Source organism: Artemia franciscana, chromosome 8 (assembly GCF_032884065.1).
Source record: "Artemia franciscana chromosome 8, ASM3288406v1, whole genome shotgun sequence".
Taxonomy (NCBI): domain Eukaryota; kingdom Metazoa; phylum Arthropoda; class Branchiopoda; order Anostraca; family Artemiidae; genus Artemia; species Artemia franciscana.
This window is the reverse complement of record NC_088870.1, coordinates 10,978,513-11,000,014: the sequence shown is the minus strand read 5'-3', so window position 1 is coordinate 11,000,014 and position 21,502 is coordinate 10,978,513. Positions and strand designations below refer to the sequence as shown.

The window sequence follows — 21,502 nt, the reverse complement described above, 5'->3', positions numbered from 1 at the left end:
GTTTTTTCCTCGACCCCTTTTTGAATTGTGTTGACCCTGGCTGAGCTTGCAAAGTCACACCACTGCTTCCAGTTTCAAATAGCCTTCATAATGTCATTATTTCTCCTTTTTAATTACCTTGATTTTGGCTAGCCGAATTTAAACATCTCTTAACATCTTCGAAAACATCGTTGGCATAGAAGAAGCTTATCCGATGATTCTGAAGAAAACATTAAACATATTTGTTGTAATAGCCTACTTCTTTGAATTTGTAAGTAATGTATGCTTTAATGATTGAATTGGTAGTCCTAGATCTAGAGAAATATATAACTTGGACTATATATTTGCACATGGGTGGGAGGAAGTATAGTTGAATTGCAGTTAAAATGTAGCCTATAAACTGCAATTGTTCTGCATAGATTTATTGGGTAGGGTAGGAAAACTGGTGCTCAGACACTTTAATCTTTTTGTGCACTTTATGACATAGAGTCTAGTAAGAATTATTCTATGAACGCATTTCCTTCTTATCAGCCCAGCTCTTGGCTTATAGGCTACATATTCATGTGAATCAACTACCTTCTAGATAAAGAGAAGTTGCCTTGGTAAAATTCTAGTTAATTGACTTCTTGCTATCTCAGAAAGGGTTTAGGTTAGGAAAATGAAACTTTCAGGTATGGGTCTATAGGCTAAAATAGCCTATGCCCTGGGAAGGTATTTTAAATTACCCACCTCCACTCATATCTCTAGAGGGCCCTGAAATTTGCCTACATGACTATTGAAATTTTGACAAAATAACATTTTACCTTAATTTTCAGTTACTATTTATGGTAAATTTATAGCAAACAGTATTACTGGCTTTTGTATAAAGTGAATTTACCACTCAATGCCTTTTTTTATGCTATTTACAAATATAATAATTGCTTCTACTGGAAATTCAGATTTAAGCACCTTTTGACCTCTTAAAAGTTATTACCTTAATTTGCATTTCGGAGCAAATTAAGATCTGTAGATCTGTTGAATGCTCCTGAGTTGAATCGGTGATGTCTCATAGCAGGTATGAGCAGGACGGAATGTCCCACTCATACTTCCAGTCTTTTGTGGCCCACTCTTTGTCCAGTGCCTTCTTGAATGCTTTGGGGGTGGGGGCTGAGACTGTTGCTTTGCACAGTTCATTCCAAGGGTTGACGACTCTGTTGGTGAAGAAACTTTTTCTGGTTCTGACTGACTGCTTGAACAGCTTCTTTGAGTGTCCTCTGGTGCACTGTGGGGGGCCTGGGTGGATGGGCAGGATCTTGGCATATGATGAGTTCAGCAATTTGTGGGTCATCATCATGTCGCTATGGTTGCGCCTGTACACGAGGGTAGGGAGGTTGAGAGCCCAGAAACGATCTTGATAAGGTTTGTGATGGCCTTGGTTGCTCTCCTCTGGACTCTCTCAATTAGTCTGACATCTCCTTTGTATGTTGGGAAGGCAGCGCACATGCCAAAATCCAAAACGGGTCTGACTAGTGCCTTGTAAAGTTTCAGGAAAACTAGTGGGGATCTGCTGGTAACTGTTCTTTTGATCAGACCTAAGTTTGTGTTGGCCTGGGACACGCTCTTGATGGTGTTGGCATGGAACTTGAGAAGGCTGTCAACGATGACCCCAAGGTCGCGTTCCTCTGTGCTGGTCTTGATGGGTGAATCGGAGTTGGAGGCATGTTCATGCATATGGTATTGGGTGCATGGGTTTGAGGATCCAAAGCGTAGTGTGCTGCACTTGCTTATATTGAATGATAAGAGCCATTTGTCTGCCCACAGCTGGATTATCTGGACATCTGTTTGCAGGGATTTTACATTCACTGCTCCAAATAGCTTTGAGTCGTCAGCATAGAGAGACAAGTTGTTTTCCACCTCGCTGAATATATCATTGATGTAGATGTTGAACAGTGTAGGACCAAGAACAGTTCCCTGCGGTACTCCACTGATGACATCACAGGGCTCAGAAAAGACCTTTTCACCTCCAGCACCAAATAGCCTGACTCTCTGGGTTCGTCCTGACAGGAAGTCCATAAGCCAATCAACCAGGTTGGGGTGTAACTGGGCAGCAGTAAGCTTTTCTCTTAGCCTTTTGTGTGGGACTTTATCAAAGGCCTTAGCAAAGTCTAGTAAAACTAGGTCCACTGGCAATCCTTTGTCAAGCAAATCTGTAATGATGTCATATGTTTCCAGTAAGTTTGTTTCAACTGACTTTCCTGGTTGAAACCCATGCTGATTAGGGGATAGGATATTGTTGACTTTCAGATGTTCCAGTATTGCATCATTGACCACTCTTTCAAGGATTTTTGCAACTACTGATGTGAGACTTATAGGTCTGTAGTTTTCTGCTTTAAGTCTGCTGCCTTTTTTGAATATTGGGGTCACAAAAGCAGTTTCCCAATCAGATGGGACAGATTTGGCATTAATAGACTTTTGGAATAGGTCAGACAGTGGTCCTGCGATGATGGTTGCCAGTTCCTTCAGCAGTCTTGGGTGTAAGTGATCTGGTCCAGCCGATTTATTTGTGTCAAGATTTTGAAGCCGTTTGAGGATGTTGGAGGGGTCAATGCTGACTTGCTCCATTGTTGTGGGGGCTTCATAGCCCAGGCAGTTTGGCAGGGGGCCTTCCGGTTCACAAGTGAAAACTGAGGCAAAGTGCCTATTTAGTTTGTTTGCTACATCAGTTATGTTGGTTACGGAAGTGCCACAGGGTTTCACCAGTCTGGAGATAGTTCGACGGGAGTGGTTCTTGCTAGAGACATAATTCCAGAATTTTTTAGGATTTGTCTTACTTTCTTTGGCAAGATTGGACTCCAGATTTTCGTAGAGTTTTCTGGTGAGGTTTCTCAGCTTGTTTCGTGCCTTGGTGAATTTTGTGTGTTGCTGCAGGTCTCCTGACTGCCTGAACTTTTTCCATGACCTCTTTTTCCTGTTTATTTCTCTTTTGATGTCTTTTGTCATGTAGGGGAGGGATCTAGGTTTTGGTTTGAAACTGGTCTTTGTGTGGGCATCCTGAGCTTTCAGCAAAACACCCTTGAATTTGGTCCATTGTTTGTCAACTGTGCCACTTAGTACATTCGGCCAGTCTGTAGTGGATAATTCATTTCAAATAGCAATGTAGTCGACAAACACATTTTTGACTAGCTTGTTCTTAATTACCTTCACTTTCAGCATGAGCTCTATAGTTAGGTGATCGCTTTTACCAAGGGGTGGTGAGTAATCAATACTTTGAACTTAGCTTTTGTCATTCAAGATAACCAGGTCAAGTGTTGTTGGGTGCTGAAACAATCTGTATCTAGTTGGTTGGTCAACTATCTGGTGTAGGGACAATTCACTGAGGCAATTTAGGAAAGGCTGTTGCTTGTCTTGTTCAGTTGGAGTGGCACCACATCCAAAACCGTTTATCCAGTTTATAGATGGAAGGTTGAAATTGCCGGCAATAAGCAGATGTCCTTTGAGGTTCGAATTTAGTGTGCATATTATTTCTGCTATTGCTTGTTCGGTTACAGCTTGGGATGGGGCTGAGGGACTTCTGTAGATGCATCCGATTCTGACTGTCTCTGACTCATGGCTCCCTGGCACACATAGATCAAAGCAAACTGCCTCAACAAAGGGGCAAAGGAGAGGAACATCAATTATCTTTGTATTGTATCCTGCTTTAGCGAGGGCTAGTGTTCCTCTTTTGCAACCTTGGGATGACAGATTTGAGAGAACTTGGTAACCTGGGATTTTCACATGGGAATCGTGAAGTTTGTTACTACTGTTTTTAGGGCAGACTTCAGTCAGTAAGATCACATCGAACTTTTTTGAGTCAATTAGGGTTTTTAGTTCATCAATTTTGTTGGGCAACTGGTCAACATTAGTAACACATACACTAAAGTCAGAACTTACGGTTGCTGGTTCTGGTTGGCTTCTGTCCAGTATGGTTTGTCTGTTGTTATTTTCACCAGAGTCACTTTCTTCCTCAACAGAAACAAAGCTCAAGTCTTCTTCTTCTTCCTGGGAAGCCTCAGAGGTAATATCAGATATAGTACTTGAAAAACTTGAATCTGCTGAATTCTGACATGACACAAGCGAATTATTAGATATAACATTTGAATTAACATTAGCAGAAATAGCTCTTAAATCGACATGGGAAATATTTGGAGAAGGATTGGATGAAGCAGTTATCTAATTATAGGGTATAAAAAAGGCTTAAAACATTGGTCTTGGACTTAAAAACATTGGACACACACTTACCATTTCATTATAAATCCATTTTTTGAATGTTATATTATCCACAAGCACTGATTTTCCACAATTCAATTGGATAAATAAATTTTATCAAAGTTATGGCATTTTCTTCTTCCATGTTGCTGAAATTTCAATTAAAGCAAACATTTTTGTTGTTGTTTTTTACAAAATAATAAGATATTTGAAATCACAAATCTGTAATAATTTAGAAACAAATTTGGGCTATATATTTGTGCATCAGGGGGGTTAGGGTAAATCATAGCAAATATTAAATATGTAAACTAACCATTACTGCATTTAATATAGTTCAATTTATAGCAAACAGTATAGCTGGTGTTCATAATAGCTGGATTTCATACTTTCAACCAAAAATGCATGCTTTTACTTAAAATTCAATGTCAACAAAGAAGAAAACATCATAACATTAGAGAAATTATTTTATCCAATTTAATATTAGAAAATCAGTGCTTGTGGATTATATAACATTTAGAAAAATGGATTTATAATGAAACAGTAAGTTTAAGATCAATGTTATAAGGTATTTAAGGGGTAAAATTCTAATGAAGCTGAAAACAATTTTGTTGTACTTCAATTAAGGAGAAGATCTATTTTGCAAGGTTTCACTTTTATAACACATATTTTTAAAGGTCATCAAAGGTCAGGGCCCTCTAGAGGAAGGAGTGGAGATAGTTGCTCCAAAATACCTTCCTGGGACATACTTTAGTCTGTAGATTCATCCCTGAAAGTTTCATTTTCTTAACCTAAACCCTTTCTGAGATAGCAAGAAGTCAATTAACTAGAATTTTACAGTAGCCTAGGCTAAGCCTACACAAATTATAATTTCATCCATGTTTATATGTCATTTTCAAATACCATGTTAATGCTTCTGAAAATGAACCCCAGCCCTCTGATGCTTATAGAAATCACAATATGATATAGGCTATAAAAAATAATTAAGAGAAAAAATGGAATTCTTACTGTGTAGTAGGCCCTATAAAGCATGTGTAAAGGTAGGCTATTAGGCCTAAGAGATTATTCAGATATCCAAGGAAAAAACTGCCTTAGAATTGTAATTTCATCCTGAATCCAAATATCACATTTGTTTCTGTTTCAAATTTAATTTTTAATTCTTTACAGACCCTCAAAGATGATAGGCTACCTTTTTCTTTTATTTTAGATATAGCTGATATACCTGTGTTCACAAACTTACCTCTACAAACAGAATTTCATCCTGAATCCAAATAGCCTATGGTGTTGCAAATTTAATTTTAAGGCCTTTACCAACCCTCAAAATGATACAGTTTTTCTTATAAATCCTGACAAATCTGATTTACTGATAATTTGAAATAATAGCAACAAACTTGAGAATTAATAAATGCATATGAAATATATAGGTTACTACAGACTATATAGCCTATTGGGTAAGGTTAGAAAGGTTAGTTTAAAATTGAATTTGTAAAAGAAACAAATATCAAATTTAGATTCAAAATGAAGCTCTGATTATAGAGGTAAGTATTTTGAACAAAGATGTATAAGCTATATCTAAAATAAGAAAAAAGGGCATCATCTTTGAGGGTCTGTAAAGGGCTGACAATTAAATTTGCAACATAAATGAATGGTATATTTAGATTCAGAATGAAATTCTGATTACAGAGGTAAGTTTATGAACACAGGTATATAAGCTATATCTAAAATGAGAGAAAAGGGCATCATCTTTGAGGGTCTCAAAATGATACAATTTTTCTTATTTTAGATATAGTTTCTGTATGCTAGAATAAATCTTCTTACTGATAATTTGAAATAATGGCAACAAACTTGAGAATTAATAAATACATGGGAAATATATAGGCTAATACAGACTATATATTAGGTAAGGTTAGAAAGATTAGGTTAAAATTGAATTTGTAACAGAAACAAATATCAAATTTACATTCAAAATGAAACTCTGATCTTTGAGGGTTATATATGTGTTTTTAACTACATAAAACTTGCAAATATACAACATTCTTTGCTGTCCCATTGTCTGTGCATATAAATAGATTGTCAGGTTTACCAACTCTTGAACATGCAACATATAATGGTCCATGGGAAAACAATCCATATTCAGATCTATACCTCATGATTCTAATGATTGCCCTTGAGCTTTGTTGATGGTGATTGCTAATCAATCATTCCCTGTGTCGCCGTCATCATTTATATATCCCCCTGTGCCCCCTGGCATCCCCGTTGTAGTTGTGTCCCTGTGTCCCGGTAGTCATTTATATTCCCTGTGTCCCAGTCGTCATTTGTGTCCTGGTGTCCCGGTTGTCATTTGTGTCCTGGTGTCCCGGTCTGTATATACATTCGTTTTTGAATTGGTCTTTTTTTAGTTTTTAGTTTTTTACCTTTTTTTAGTTTTTTTAGTTATACCTCATGATTCTAATGATTGCCCTTGAGCTTAGTTGATGGTGATTGCTAATTGAACATTCCCTGTGTCCCCGTCGTCATTTATATATCCCCCTATGCCCCCAGCGTCCCTGTTGTTGTTGTGTCCCTGTGTCCTGGTCATCATTTATATTCCCTGTGTCCCGGTCGTCATTTGTATCCTGGTGTCCCGGTCTGTATATACATTCGTTTTTAAAATGGTATATGATAAAATAAATTTTTGTATTTTTCCCCTTTTTTTCTTTCTAGTTTTTTTTATTTTTATTTTTTTTAGTTTTGTTTTTCTCCTTTATTTTTCAGTTTTTTTCCTTTTTTTATTTTTTTTCTTTTTTAGTTTTTTTAGTTTTTTAGCTTTTTTAGTTTTTTATTAGTTTTTAGTTTTTTTTTCTTTTTAGTTTTTTTGTAGTTTTTACCTTTTTTTCAGTTTTTTAGTTTTTTTTTTACTTATGTCCTGGTCGTCATTTATACTCCCTGTGTCCCGGTCGTCATTTGTGTCATGGTGCTTTGTTGATGGTGATTGCTAATCAAACATTCCTTGTGTCCCAGTCGCTTTCTCTTTGAGTGTCCCAGTCATCATTCATATTCCCTATGTGCCGGTTTGTGTCCTAATGTCCCAGTCTGTAATTTCGTCAGTCAAAAACATGACATCACTTGACCGACACACACACAGACAACTTATTTTTATATGTATAGATGTGCTGGTGTCCTGGTCGTCATTTGTGTCCTGATTTCCTGGTCTGTAATTTCATCAGTCGAAAACATGACGTCAGTCGACACACAAACATGACATCACTCGACAGACACACACACACACAGACAACTTATTTATATTTATGTATATATATATATATATATATATATATATATATATATATATATATATATATATATATATATATATATATATATGTGTATATATATATATATATATATATATATATATATATATATATATATATATATATATATAAATAAGCTGTATGTCTGTTACACTATGTATGTCTGTTATGTTTGTTACACTATGTCTGTTATTTTGAAAAGAAAAAAAAATGAAAAAAAGAAAAACTAAAAAACAAAACAAAAGAAAAACTAAAAAAAGAAAAAACTAAAAAACAACAAACTAAAAAAGAAAACAAATCAATAAAAAGAAGAAACTAAAGAAAAAAAAAGGAAAAAACTAAGAAAAGAAAAAACTAAAAAAGAAACTATATCTATATATATATAAAAAAGTTGTATATATGCATGTTTGTTTGTTTGTGGGTTTGCATGTGACATCATTATAAGTATATAAGGCTTTGTAAATGACGATATTATAAGATGACACTACAGACCAGGACACAAATGACGACCGGGACACAGGGAATATAAATGACGACCAGGACACTCAAAGAGCAAAAGTTAAAGAACGGTTAACTTCTTTGAAATTATGTGACAACTCTGGCAGAGCTGCTTTGTGATCAAACTGCATAAAAATTCAGGCTGGGACTTCTTGTCAACTTGCTTTGGCATTGAAATTTGTTTTGCATCATTTTGAGTTCTTCCCTTGTGATGAAGAACATATCCGCTCGGCATACATTGGGAAGCTTTCTCATCTGAAATACCTTTAAGGGACGTCTTTTTATTAGTTTAATTTAGATAAAGTGGAGTCAAACTGCATTTTGGAACCAAGCAAATTTAAAATGATCAGAAATCCTTATTTTAATGAATGAACAGATACTTATCTTTAACCTTTATCTTTAAACTATTATTTATTAATGGTCTATTATTAAAAACTAAATAAAAAAAAGTTAAAAAAAAAGTTTTTAACTGAAAGTAAGGAGCGACATTAAAACTTAAAACGAACAGAAATTACTTTGTATATGAAAGTGGCTTTTCCTCCTCAATGCCTCGCTCTTTAAACTACAGTTTGACTCTTTCATCTTAACTCTACTTTTTAAAACAGTAAAGAACTTAAGTGTAAAGAGTGAGGCGTTGAGGAGGAAAAGTCCCTTTCATATACAAAGTAATTTCTGTTCATTTTAAGTTATGTCGCTCCTTACTTTCAGTTTAAAAAAAACTTGTTTTTTATTTAATTTCTGGATGTTTTTGAATTAATGCATATCTTGGCTCTGCACATAAATAATTAAAATGAAATTTGCATATTAATTTTTTTCCCTAAATGGCTTTCTCATAGTTTTAATCGGAAGATCTTAAGAAAAAAGGAGCGAGGGAGGAGGCCTAATTGCCCTCCAACTTTTTGATTACTTAAAATGCAACTTGAACTTGAACTTTTAATTTTTTACAAACGTTTTCATTTGTAAAAAATATACGTAACTTGCGAACTAACTTACGTAACGAACTTCTATATTCGTATGTTTTCATTGCGTATATGAGCGGGTTCACCCCTTGTCAATACCTCGCTCTTTACATCAAAGCTTAAATTTTGTCCCAACTCCTTAAGAATGACCCCTGAATCACAAAGGCTGTAGAATAGATAGTTGAAATTACTAAAAATACTTTAGTGTAAAGAGCAAGGTATTACAAGGAGGTAAACCCTTCATATGTGTAATAATTTCTGTTCATTTTAAGTGTTGATGCTGCTCCTTACTTTCAGTAGAAAATTTTTTTCATATTTATCTTTTCATTGGTTTTTTAAAATAATGCTAGAAAATCCTGCGCCTCCTTCATTGAAATTTTCTTCCCCCATGACAAATTCCTCCACGGAAAGATCCTCCCACGTAACCCCCCTCGCAACTTCCCCCCCCCCCCCAAACCAAAAAAATCCCCTGAAATCCTCTATACGCTTCCCAATAACCATTATTAGATGCAAACACGGGTCAAAGTTTGTAACTTGCAGCCCCTCTCATGGGGACTGTGGGGGAGTAAGTTGTGCCCAAAGACATAATTATTATGTTTTTCTACTATGGTGAATAAAATGGCTATCACAGAATTTTGATCCTATTACTTTGGGGAAAATCAGCATGGGAGGGGGCCTAGATGCCCTCTAATATTTCCGTTAGAATGAGCCCTCTTGTGACATTCTAGGACCATTGAGTCCATACAATCACCCCGGGGGAAAAAACAAATAAACACGCATCCATGATCTGTCTTCTGGCAAAAAATGCAAAATTCCATATTTTTGTGGATTGAAACTTCTATATTAAGGTTCTCTAATATGCTGAATCTGATGGTGTGATTTTCGTTAAGATCGTATGACTTAAGGGGTGTTTTCTTCCATTTTCTAAAATGAGGCAAATTTTCTCAGGCTCGTAACTTTTGATGAGTAAGACTAATCTTGATGAGATTTATTTAAAATCTGGATTAAAATGCGATTCTTTTGATGTAACTATTCGTATCAAAATTTCATTTTTCAGAGTTTTGGTTTCTATTGAGCCGGGTCTCTCCTTACTACAGTTTGTTAGCACGAACTGTTTGATTCAATGACCTTCCTGATCAACTCAAAAAAGCCTTAATCCAAGCCATTTGGGAACCCCTGATCTAATTGTTTATGCAATCTCATGGTAATTATGTTCTGTTCTTTGTTAAGGATAGATGCTGAATGTTTAAATGTCATTAATGTTTGATCATATCTGCATGATGCATATATACATATGATGCAGACATATGATGCATGATGCATTTATGCATGAGGCATATCTGAATCATATCTTGCATATCTGCAAGCTTTAGCGATTTTAACCTGCTCTTGTTATTGTTCTGTCTGCCTCACACGATTGTTCAATTGCGCGTGTCATAGGAGTTGGTGTGCTCAGTTTTCATAATGTTTTCTATTCTGTTAGGTAAGAGCTATTATTTCCAGGTGTTGGACATTTTTTGGGGAGTGGTGTTAGTTCATAAAAATTGGGGAGTCAATGAAAACATCTAAGAAAAGATATTTTCCAAATCGGTTGGGGGAATCTATTGGAGCTGATACCCTCTCCTGCTCCCTTCCTACGGTGCTGTTTTTGGTGCTGATTTACGGTGCTGTTTTTGGGAATAGAGCTGATTTTGTGATCACGGCAAGCGACTTTGATTGTTCAAGGGTTATTTGTTTTAGTTTTAGTATACAAAACAATTTCTTTTATGAAACACTAGCATAATAATATAATAATAATAATAGCATAATATAATAATAATAATAAACATAATAATAATAATATAGTTTAAACTTTATTCTTTACTTACGAAAGAACAATTTTTTCATCTATGGGGAAGGGGGTTTTGCGTAGAGATATAGGTGGATTTCCCTATATTAATTAAAAACCGTCAGAAATTAAATGTTAAAAAAAACAAGTTTACGCAGCTGAAAGTTAGTAGCAACATTAAAAATTAAAACGAACAGAACTTTTTACGTATATGAAGGAGATTTCCCCTTCCTCACCACATCGTTCTTTATGCTAAAGTTAGAATTTTGTCCTAATTCTATAACAACAGCTCTGTAACACAAGGGTCGTTTAATTAGAACAATAAGAAGATTTTTAAAGTACTATAAAATTAGTACTAAAGTACTAAAAGACATTTTTAATATCTAGAAGGGACAGTTCGTTTTTTCCAATAAACGTTCAAAAAAGGTAGTTTTCAATGAAAATACCTACAAAAAATGTATTTTTAAATTGCATAAACCCATATAGATGTAGCCCATCTTTTTGATAAAGAAAACGTTTGAATTAAGGTAAAATATAATAAAACTCTTATGCTATTTTATTCTCCATTTGTTGCTTCCTTTTTCCTTATGTAACATTTCCTATTAAGGTAAGTGTGTAAAATAAGTTTGTTAGAAAGCTATTAATGTTTTAGAAGATTTTCGATTTGATAGTTGAAGCTTCTTTCAAAGAGTCTGCTTCTAAAAAAGTTGCAATCTGCGCTTCTATTAGCAAAACCTCTAAAAAAGTAATCTTGATTGCAATAGAATAGGCTTGAAACAAAGTTTTTGCCATTTTTTGACATCAAACTAAAATTTTTACTAAGAAAAGGGTAAAGTTTATTGATTTCAATTGTGAAATTACCAATCAATTTAAAGTTATTGAAAAATTGTATATTGAGCTTTCTAGTTTTATATTCAGTAATGGTTGAAAGTGGTACATTTGTTTCTAAAAATTCACGGGGAGCATATAAAATAAACAAGTATGCATGGTGTTCAGTATAGCGAATTATCATTTTCTATCAGCTATTATGTAGGAAAAGTGGTTGGTCTTTGCTTAGGATGGGGGGGGGGGGCATGACATCCCAGAGGCATAGCTATTAGACCTTTTCACTAATTTGAAAGTGGCTATTTGACAATTTTGATCAGTATAAAAGAGGGTCTTAAAAGGTCAAGGGTCCTTGGCCATCAAAGCCCTGTTTAACATTTCCTGTAAGTTTCAAGTTAATGCCCTAAACCATTCATGAGATACTCCTAATGCGCCCTTATGACAATCAGCATGTGCAAAGTGTGTTTTGCTTTGTTCAACATCCCACTCAACATTACATGAAAGTAATCACAAGATGATGTAGTAGCAATTGCAAGCAGTCAAAGTCACAAAGTTGTTGCACTCGAAAGTAGTCCCATTTGCAGCAGCAGTAGTAGTAGTAGTAGTAGTAGTAATTTTCAAGTTAATACCCTTACCTATTCCTAAAATATTTTAAATCTGCCTTTTTGATAACTTGGATGCAGATAATCCTTTGAATTAGCTCAACATTCCCTGAAGTTTCGCATCAATACCCTTAGCCTTTTTGGCAAACATCGAGGATGAAACGTTCCCCCTTTTCTCAGTGATAAATTCTGCATGTAAAAATGAACAACTTGTATATTTTATATTCCTTGCTCTGGGGACAGTGGATTCATGACTAGAGGCTGACATCATGACTATTAGATCTTCGACTATTTTAAATAAAGTTATACGATAGAAGTGATACGATATTGTAAAACGCAATATTGTGCCAAAATCTTGCCATATTGCCACCCAACCCTCTTTGGTGTGGGTGCAGTTTACGATTTACAGTTTTCATTTACATGTATGTTATTGGGCTTAGAAAAGGAGCGCACAAGCTAAAACTAATATACAAACTAGCATTTCAAATTTGAGAAATAAGTATAAAATTCTGTCTCCCCCATCTTCAACACCTCAATTTACTTGAGGGGTTTTTACTTTCGTGTATGCTATTATGATAAATTCTGTATGTAAAAATGAGCAACTTGTATATTTTCCATTCCTTGCCCTGGATGCAGTGGGGTCATGGCTAGAGGGTTACCTATTAGGACTTTGAACTATTTTAAATAAAGTTCCTTTTAAAATATCTGTCATTGTTGAGGGTAGCATCTAAATTTTAGATAGGCATTTAAAACTAAGGTCTTTTTTTCACCAGATTATTACATTTAGTTAGTTTTTCTGGAAAATAAAGAAATGTCTAGCTAGAAGCTTTTACATTGCTTATAAATCCGTATTGTAGCGAAAATAATATCTGTAGAATAAATGGTAAAGCTGCTGATGTTTTTTAATTTGTAGTAAACACGTCATATAATGGGGCTTGGCTACACTACCCTAATCGCAGATCTGAAATGCTTCGTGTATTTTCTGTACCCTAGTAGCTGAACCGTTGAATTTTCTCAAACTGTATCTAATGCTCTAAAAAAATCCTCTGAATATTGAAATTCCTAAGAATTTTACACTATTTAACTTTAATATCATTCCTTTATAGGCTACAGACTAAAAATGTGACGAGGATGAGCCACCCTTACAAGAACTTTTTTTTATGTCATTCTTTCTCTTTTTAAATAAATATTCTCAAAGTTTTAGTTTTGGTAAATCCACCCGGTTTGTCTCAGTGCTGGTGAACTAATTTGAATCTCACAGAAAGTTCTGTTGGGGTAGGGCAGCAAGGGGATTTTAAAGTTCTTGTGTTTTATCTATGCTTCTCTTCTTGTTGGTACATACACATGGGAGACAGTAATTTTTAACACTTTCTTTTTTAGCTTATCCCCTCCCTTAATGATCTCCTTTGTGTCTTTTCATAGAGAAATTCCAATTTAATTTCAGTTCTCTTGATAGTCCAGCTCAAGTCTGAGTTTTAATTATTTGGTAATATTTCATTTTCAGGTCTAGTTGAGTTGCAAAGTTTGTCAAGATGGGGAAAGGATTCAACAATTACATGTGCAAAAAGTTTTTCCATCCTGCATCCAGGGACAATTTAAAACGAGTATGGATGGCAGAGCAAAAAGCAGCTGCTGAGAAGCAGAAACAAGATGAATTGCGAATTCAATATGAAAAGGAGCAGGATGTGTTTAATAATAGAGCTCTAGTAAGCAAAGAATCTAAAGATAAACTATCTGTAAATTTTATGTATGAGCAACCACCTGGATTGCAAAATGATCACATTAAGGAAGATGGAGAAGCAGAATTTAAGTTTGAATGGCAGAGAAAATATAATGCACCAAGGGAAAGCTATTGTAAGGACAATACAGAAATCAAAGATCAGCCCTTTGGTATTCCTGTCAGGAATGTGAGATGCCTGAAATGCAGGAAGTGGGGACATATAAATACAGGTAGAGCTCCTGATTTTTATATATTTCTTTCTTGTCTTCTTTTAAATTACAAATTTTGAATATTGTCCAAAGAGAAATAAGCATTGCATGATTATTAGAAAAATTGCTTTCAAGCTCTGAATTGTGAAAGCCAACCATGAATTTAAATATTTGATCTTTAACAACATAATTCCACAAAGAAGGAGGGACTCGTACTATATTTTCCAAAGGATTTCCCCTAAAGGAAGATAAAATGTACAAATCAAAATATCTGGTGTCTGAAAGAGTATTTTCTAGTATGAGATCATCTGCTCCTCTACAAAACATTCAAGTTTTTATGGAAGTCACACCTTCAAGTTGTCCATGTTTAAGAACCCTATAACAAGAGATCTCAACCTTCAATAAACAAAAGTAGAAGTTTTGTGTTTTTGTTTTTCTGATTTCTATGCCATGGTACTCCAGCCAGGATGTGCAATGGGGGGGGGGGGTTTAGCCCTCTGATTTTGCACACCTTTCCTGTTTACCTTCCTCAGATTGTTTCAGATACCATATTAGAACTGGGTCAACTCTGGCTAAGCTTGCAGAGTCACTCCACTGACCCCTTTTCCAAACCAAATAACCAGCAATATTGGGGCTTGAACTATTTTTATGGACTAAGAATTTTTACATCTAGCCAGCTAACCACTTGGCTAGGACCGTTCCTTAACTAAATAAACACTGAGTCAAAAATTCTATTTTCAGTTTTGACACTACCTTCTCAGAACTCTCTCTCCTCACATTAAGGATTGTGCCTAAGTTAGTTTAACAAAAAATTAATTCATAAGAATTGTTTATTTACAAATGACTGTTAGTCATTACAAATGATTCTTTGTTTGTTGATTCAGTTGTTTATCAATTTCAAACAAGATATATTGGCTCCTGTACAACTGAACCTTTGGGTAACTGGACCCCATGTAACCGAACAAATTCAACTGGAACCCCATTTAAACCTTCATTCCCCTCAACCCCATGCAACTGAACCTTGTTTATTCGAACCCATTGCAGCTGAACCCTGGTGCACCTCAGTCCTCGTTTAATTCAATCCTTGTGCAATCCAACCCCCATGTAATTCAAACCTCATGGAACTCAATCCTCATGCAACTCAATCCCCATTTAATCCAACCTTGTTTGACACAAACATCATCCAAATCCGTCTCATCCAGCTCAACTCACCTCAAATTAACAGTATAACTATAAAATATAATTCAGCTAAGTTTGTTGGTAGTGATAAAAGCTGATTGAAGTGAAATCGTCTTAATTCACTGGTTAATTCTTATGTAAGTGTTTTGTTTTTTTACAGGGCTTCAATGCAAGACTATTCTTATTCTCTCCCCCCCCCCCTCTGTTTAAATTACTGCCATTTATCTTTCTGTCTAATATATTTGAAAATTCGCAAACATTTTCACGCCTAGAACCAAAAACTTTAGAGTTCAAAATGTTTTGCATGTATAAAAATGAGGCGTCTTCAGTGTAAAAGACAAAAAAACAAAAAAAACATCAAAGACTGAAAAACTAAAATAAACTAAGAACAAAAAAACTACCACCAATATTAAACTACAATCATCAAAGATCTTGGCTTAAGATCTTTCTAAGTATGACAGATTGGCTTGCTGTCAGAAGTTGAATTCCTTCAGGCTTGTGCCATCTAATTCCAAATAAGTATTGTAGTTGATAAAACAAGATCTAACAAAAATCCAATATTGTCAAGACAATATGCCATAGAGCTATCCAAACAGCTGGAAAGAGAGCTTTAGGAAACCCACGATAGTTGCCTTCAAGAAAAGGGGTAAAGAGCTTGTGGAAACGCATGCTGTCTGTGGTGTATTATAAAATAATGTGTCTATTGGTAAAACAGTATCTGAGACTGTAAAACACTAAAAAATGTTCACACTGTAATTTGAAATTAAATCCGAGATATTTTTTACTTTTATAACATATAGTGTATACAACAAAAAAGAAATGTTTTTTCTAGAGAATCAAAAAAGAAAAAAAAGAAAATTGAAAAACTTGAGAAAGATTTTAATTTTACTTGGATAAAGGGCGTAACAGTAAAGTCTTTTCCTGGCCAAGCGATCACCTTACAGGGTGAAACCAGTTTTTTTTGTTTTTTTTTTTAGAGTGACAGGAACCCTCTATGTCTTTCAGAAAATTTATTTTTCTTTCTTTTGTAGATCGTGAATGTCCGATGTTTGCCAGTTTTTCTGGGGTGGAAGCAGGGTCACAAGGGTCTGACACGTTTTCACTCATGAGGCAAATGAGAGAAGAAGGACTCCAACTAAAGCGAAGTGCTGTCAATACTCTTGATGGAGAACCTGTGGAAAATGTAGTGGTAAGTTCAATGTGTTCTGTATTTATCTATAAATTACACTTTCGTTTTATTTCGATTTATTAAATCTTTATTTGTTTCTTTTTTTTTAAAAATTTAAATAATGTAGTACTGTTTAAAACTTTTAAGAAGATCTGCAATCTGCTAATATTTTATCTTCCGCTTCTTCATTCTAAAAGTATTTTATGGATAAGGTCTTGATAGGTAAAATTAGTTGTTATGGGGTGGCTGAAATTTAAATTAGAATGCTAAATAAGTACCTGCAAAAACTAGAACCAAAAACCAAATTTGAATTTTTAAACACAAAATATAAGTTATGTCTGTGACCCTTAGTGTGGCGTTTTGGAGCAATTAGCGCGGCAGGTATGTGTCACTGTATTTCCGGAGGACTTTGGTATCAGAAGTGACCCTGACAGCCCGTTAGGGTGGTGAATATTGAGAGCAGAATAGTCTACGAGTGACAGTGGACCACTTGGCTACGATACTTAAGATCTAGCGTAATTTAATAGTGCCGTCAATTTGACCCTGACACATGCTGGCACAACCAGATTACGCCGAATTGACATTAAAGATCTGTAATAGGAGGTGGATCAACAAACCCTCTCCAATAGTATGTTTTATAAATCATCTACTCACCAGCAGGCTACTGTAATATTATCAAGGGTAGCAAGCGACCACAACACCTTAGAGGGATGTTTAATAACATTTTACTTTTATACGAGTCAAATAATCTTTTTTTTTTGGGGGGGGGGGTCAAACCGGGTGAGCCCCCCCCCCTCCCCCCGGGATACTGCCTTTGAGATGTTAAAAACAATCTTAGTGGCGTTGTGGCAGAAAAATTACAATAATGGTCGTACGAAATTCGGTAAATTATATTAACTGTACATCTTAAATTCTTTTAATATCCTTCAATTTCCTAAAATTAATATAAGTATCATATAGGACAATATTTCAGAGATTTAGTTTTTTCAGGAGTCAAGGAGAAGGGCATACTCAGGATCTGAAAGCGAAGGAGACATAGGAGAGGAAATGGAACTGCTGAAAAACCTGACGTATAAGCAGAAAAAGAAACTTTTAAAGTAAGTAAAATACAGTGTTACATATTTCTCTTTTAGTTGTTCTATTTCTCTTCTTTAACTACTCACCCAATTACATAATCCCTCTAAAATCATAGTATACTCAGTTATTTAAAAAAACATTAGCTGCTAAGATTGTTAATAGTTTTGCTGTTTAAGAGCCAAAGCATACTCACTTATTACATTAAATAAACACAAAAAAATTAAACAAACACACTCGCACATATTAAAAAAAAAAAAAAAAAAAAAAACTATAGAAAAAAAACAACAACATTGAATGCAAACAAGAAATGAAATCCACAAAAAAAGTAAGAAAGAAAAAAAAGTCAACCAAAGAAAGATAACTATAGAAATTTTTTCCAAGATGATTATTTGGAGAAAGCCCATCAAGAGCAGTACCTTAGAGCCTCTTGTGTAGCTTTTCCAACTTTAATGTTATATCAGGTACACTATATTTACCAATTAGAATCCAGTTACATGTCCAAGGAGGAATGAAAAGAAGATACTTACAATGCCTGAAATAACTACTCCAGATTCTTTTTGAATCAATTTTTCTCAGGATGGGGTAAATTCCTGCCGTATAAAGGACAGATTGATCGTAATATGTAGAGTAGAGTTTTGCCGGCGCCCGTCTGTTATATTTCCCTCGATTGGGAACGATTTTCCCAAAACTGGAAAGATTATTAGTAAGGCTTATGCCCAACCACCGCAAAGACGTCTCTTTTAACTTTAATAGTTGTAGTTGGTGTTCACACCATGAACTCTGAATCATTACTGGTTCAATATTGCTTGAGTAGGAAGAGTACCATTGGCTAAAACCATAAAAATACCTCGAACATGAAAGCGTACTCACTTATTTAATAATATTTTGCCTGCTCTGATTGTTAAAGGGTGAAAACTTTATAGAATGGTTGCTTTATATAGAGGGACAAACTTGCAGTTGATTTTATAAACAGCACCTACATTTTATAAATAGATCTTCTTGAAATAATTCAAGCTGATATATAGGCTTATGATTAAGAGATACTGGTGGTTCTTTCTAACTTGGTGATAACAGCACCTCAAATATATAATCCAGTCCATTCATGCTAACTTCATGAATGGATATTATATCATCTCAAATTTGTAATATTTCCTCTGTAATATCGAGTGTCATGCTTTTATATGTAGTTTTTGGATGATATAATCAATAACATATTCTACGTTATTATTTCTTTGCCAACAGGTTCTAAAATACGGCAGCTAGGTTAGAACGCAATTTGAACTAGCCGATTTGTTCTTTTTCGAATGACTACTCTCTTATATTTCTATTAAAATGCATGTTCACTGTATCAAAGTTTAAAAGGATGTCCCTATTTTCTGTTGAAGGTTATGAATTAAAACTAGAAGTGATAAAATGAGAAAAAAGACTTTTTTTTTTTTTTTTTTTTTTTTTTTTTTTTTTTTTTTTTTTTTTTTTTTTTAGAATCTTTATTTTCCTCTGCTGATTCTGAGAATTACACTTCTCTTGCTTAATTTTTACATATTCCCGCTAGCCCACTAGACTGTATTCAAAACCCCTGAAGCCAATGATAATCTGAAACTCAATGAAGCTAGTAAATTTAGAGAAGCCATTTTCAAAAAGCCACTTGGCAGACTCTGTATTAAATGAGCATCTTAAATTGGTGGCAGTAAGCTAGGCTTATTTTCTGCTACCCAACTCCCTGGCAGGCCTTGGCAGCGCATTTAGAGAAAAACTTTCGAACGATTGTAATACCCGACTGATGATTGTAATTCTCTATGATAACAAGGAAAAATGATTTTATTTTGATGTCCTTGGTACTTACTTTGTTTAGAGCTGTTTTTTTATTGTACAGTTTTTCTCTTTTTTAGGAAGATAAAGAAACTTGAAAAAGAGAAGAAACGGTTGAAGGGAACGAAATCATATAAAACTGAAAAAGAGAAATACCGACACGATTCCGATACCGATGATAGTGAAAAGATGTATAAAGTGGAAAAATCTAAAGAAAAGGAGTACCTGAAAGGAAATGAGGACTCGCAAAGAAATATTAAGCGAAATAAGTATCTTCATCAAGAAAAAGATGAACACTTTGACAAGAAAAAAGAAAGAGATTACAACGAAAAGAGAGATGACCAAAGAAGAAAAGAAGAACCTAGAAGGAACAGTTGTAAAAGAAGATACTCTGATTCCAATTGATGTAATTTTGAGTTGACTAAGAGAATAATAAAAACAAATAAGATTTTTTCATGAAGCCTGTTTGTAAAACTCTGAGTTCTTAAAAAAATATCAAGGGTGTAGTACTCCCTAGAAGGGGTAATTGGAAATTAAAAACACAAGATGGTTCACGCTTCAAAAGTAATGGTCTTCCATCATTACCGAAATTTGGACTGCAGATGTTGATTTAAGTGCTTGCGTGTTCGCTATAGGGGAGCTGATGCATCTCTCCTCCTGCTTGTGAAAAATACATTAAAATGATGTATTTTTGAAAAATACTTTTTTTTTATGTGTGTTTATTTAACCTTATGACTTATTCATATTGTATTCTACGTAAATTATTTTGTTAAATAAAATAAGTAAAGAATCTAGTTTTTAATCAATGTTATATTATATGTATTGAAAGAAGCTCCCATGAGATTGTCTCATGAACCGGATCCTAGAAATGTTCTGGGGTACTGCATAGCAGTTTGTTCAATACAAAATTAAAATAAACTAAATATCAATTAAAATAAAAGTCAAATTGGGAAACTTTCTTCAATGAGTTTCAGGCCACATTCCTGGATTCGTACTCTTTTGGTTAGATTGTTTTTGTATTGTAATATGTTTCTCGTCTAATATGTTTCTGTAATATGTTTCTCTAATATGTTTGGTGTAATATGTTTCTCGTCTTGCAGTACATAGTTGGGCTAAGATGGAAACTTCACGTGAAAGTTTCAATTCTGTTAAACTTTATCATACAGCTTAAGGAATGTACGCAACTTAAAATTATATTTTAAAAGCAAATCGCAGGGATTTTATGCTGAACAAAGTTGTTATCATAAGATTTTGATTGATTATGTTTGGGGAAATGACGTGCGTGGAGGGGTGGTTGCTATCAAATCACTTTTGACTTGTAATAAGGGCAGAATAACTTCCAATTTAAAATCAAATGAGCCCCATCTAAATCCATATACTTTATATAGTGAACCTAGTCTAGCGGTGAGTTTAGTGAATTTTATGTAGATTCCAAATTGAAGTCTGTTCTTTATGTTTACCACAGAAATCTTGCCGATGTTAGATGGTACTTTTTATAAATTTCTGATGTAAAGGGAAAGCTACACACACATATATATATATATATATATATATATATATATATATATATATATATATATATATATATATATATATACATATATATATATATATATATGTGTGTGTGTATATAGATATATAGTTTTCTATTTTTAATGTATTAGTAAAGAAAGATCCAGGTTGTAAAACATAGCTGTGCTACCTCATTTTGTAGCTTGCTGTTTCCTTCCTTGTTAGCTACAACCTTATTTTGTAATTCTCTCCTGCTTAATGCTTAGAATATCTCAGTATTCCGAACTGCGACGATACTATGTGACTTAATTTGGTGTTTTCACTTTTGCCCAATCACTCTTTGACGTAATCTTTAGGAATTTTGTCCATGCCTCCACATCACAATTCTTCAATTCATATTTTAGGTTTTCCCTACTTTGCTTGCTTTCATCTTATCTTAATATAATATGAAAAAAACTTCGTTTTCTTAAAGAGTTAAAGAGGCTGCGTCCCAAAGTCGAACCTTAAAACGTACAGGAATTAGAAAAGGCAGTTGGGGGGCTGCCGCCCCCCAAACCCCCCGCTTTTAAAGACTCTTTTGGACAGTTTTTATTTGTGGGGGGACTTCATTGTTACTAATTACT

At 34.4% G+C, this 21,502-nt stretch overlaps 1 protein-coding gene across 2 annotated transcripts; it reads left to right on the top strand.

Moving 5' to 3' along the window:
* The first annotated feature begins 174 nt into the window (after positions 1-174).
* Positions 175-20,161, top strand: LOC136029976 (corepressor interacting with RBPJ 1-like). Of its 2 annotated transcripts, none has more exons than XM_065708544.1 (5): positions 175-250; positions 13,710-14,155; positions 16,345-16,502; positions 17,472-17,578; positions 19,448-20,161. In XM_065708544.1, exons 2-5 carry the CDS (start codon positions 13,738-13,740, stop codon positions 19,770-19,772), a joined length of 1,008 nt encoding a protein of 335 aa, XP_065564616.1. In that variant the 5' UTR covers positions 175-250; positions 13,710-13,737; the 3' UTR covers positions 19,773-20,161. The 2 variants fall into 2 exon arrangements, with proteins under 2 accessions (XP_065564616.1, XP_065564617.1); XM_065708545.1 differs by lacking the exon at positions 175-250 and adding an exon at positions 10,296-10,433.
* Positions 20,162-21,502: the final 1,341 nt, after the last annotated feature.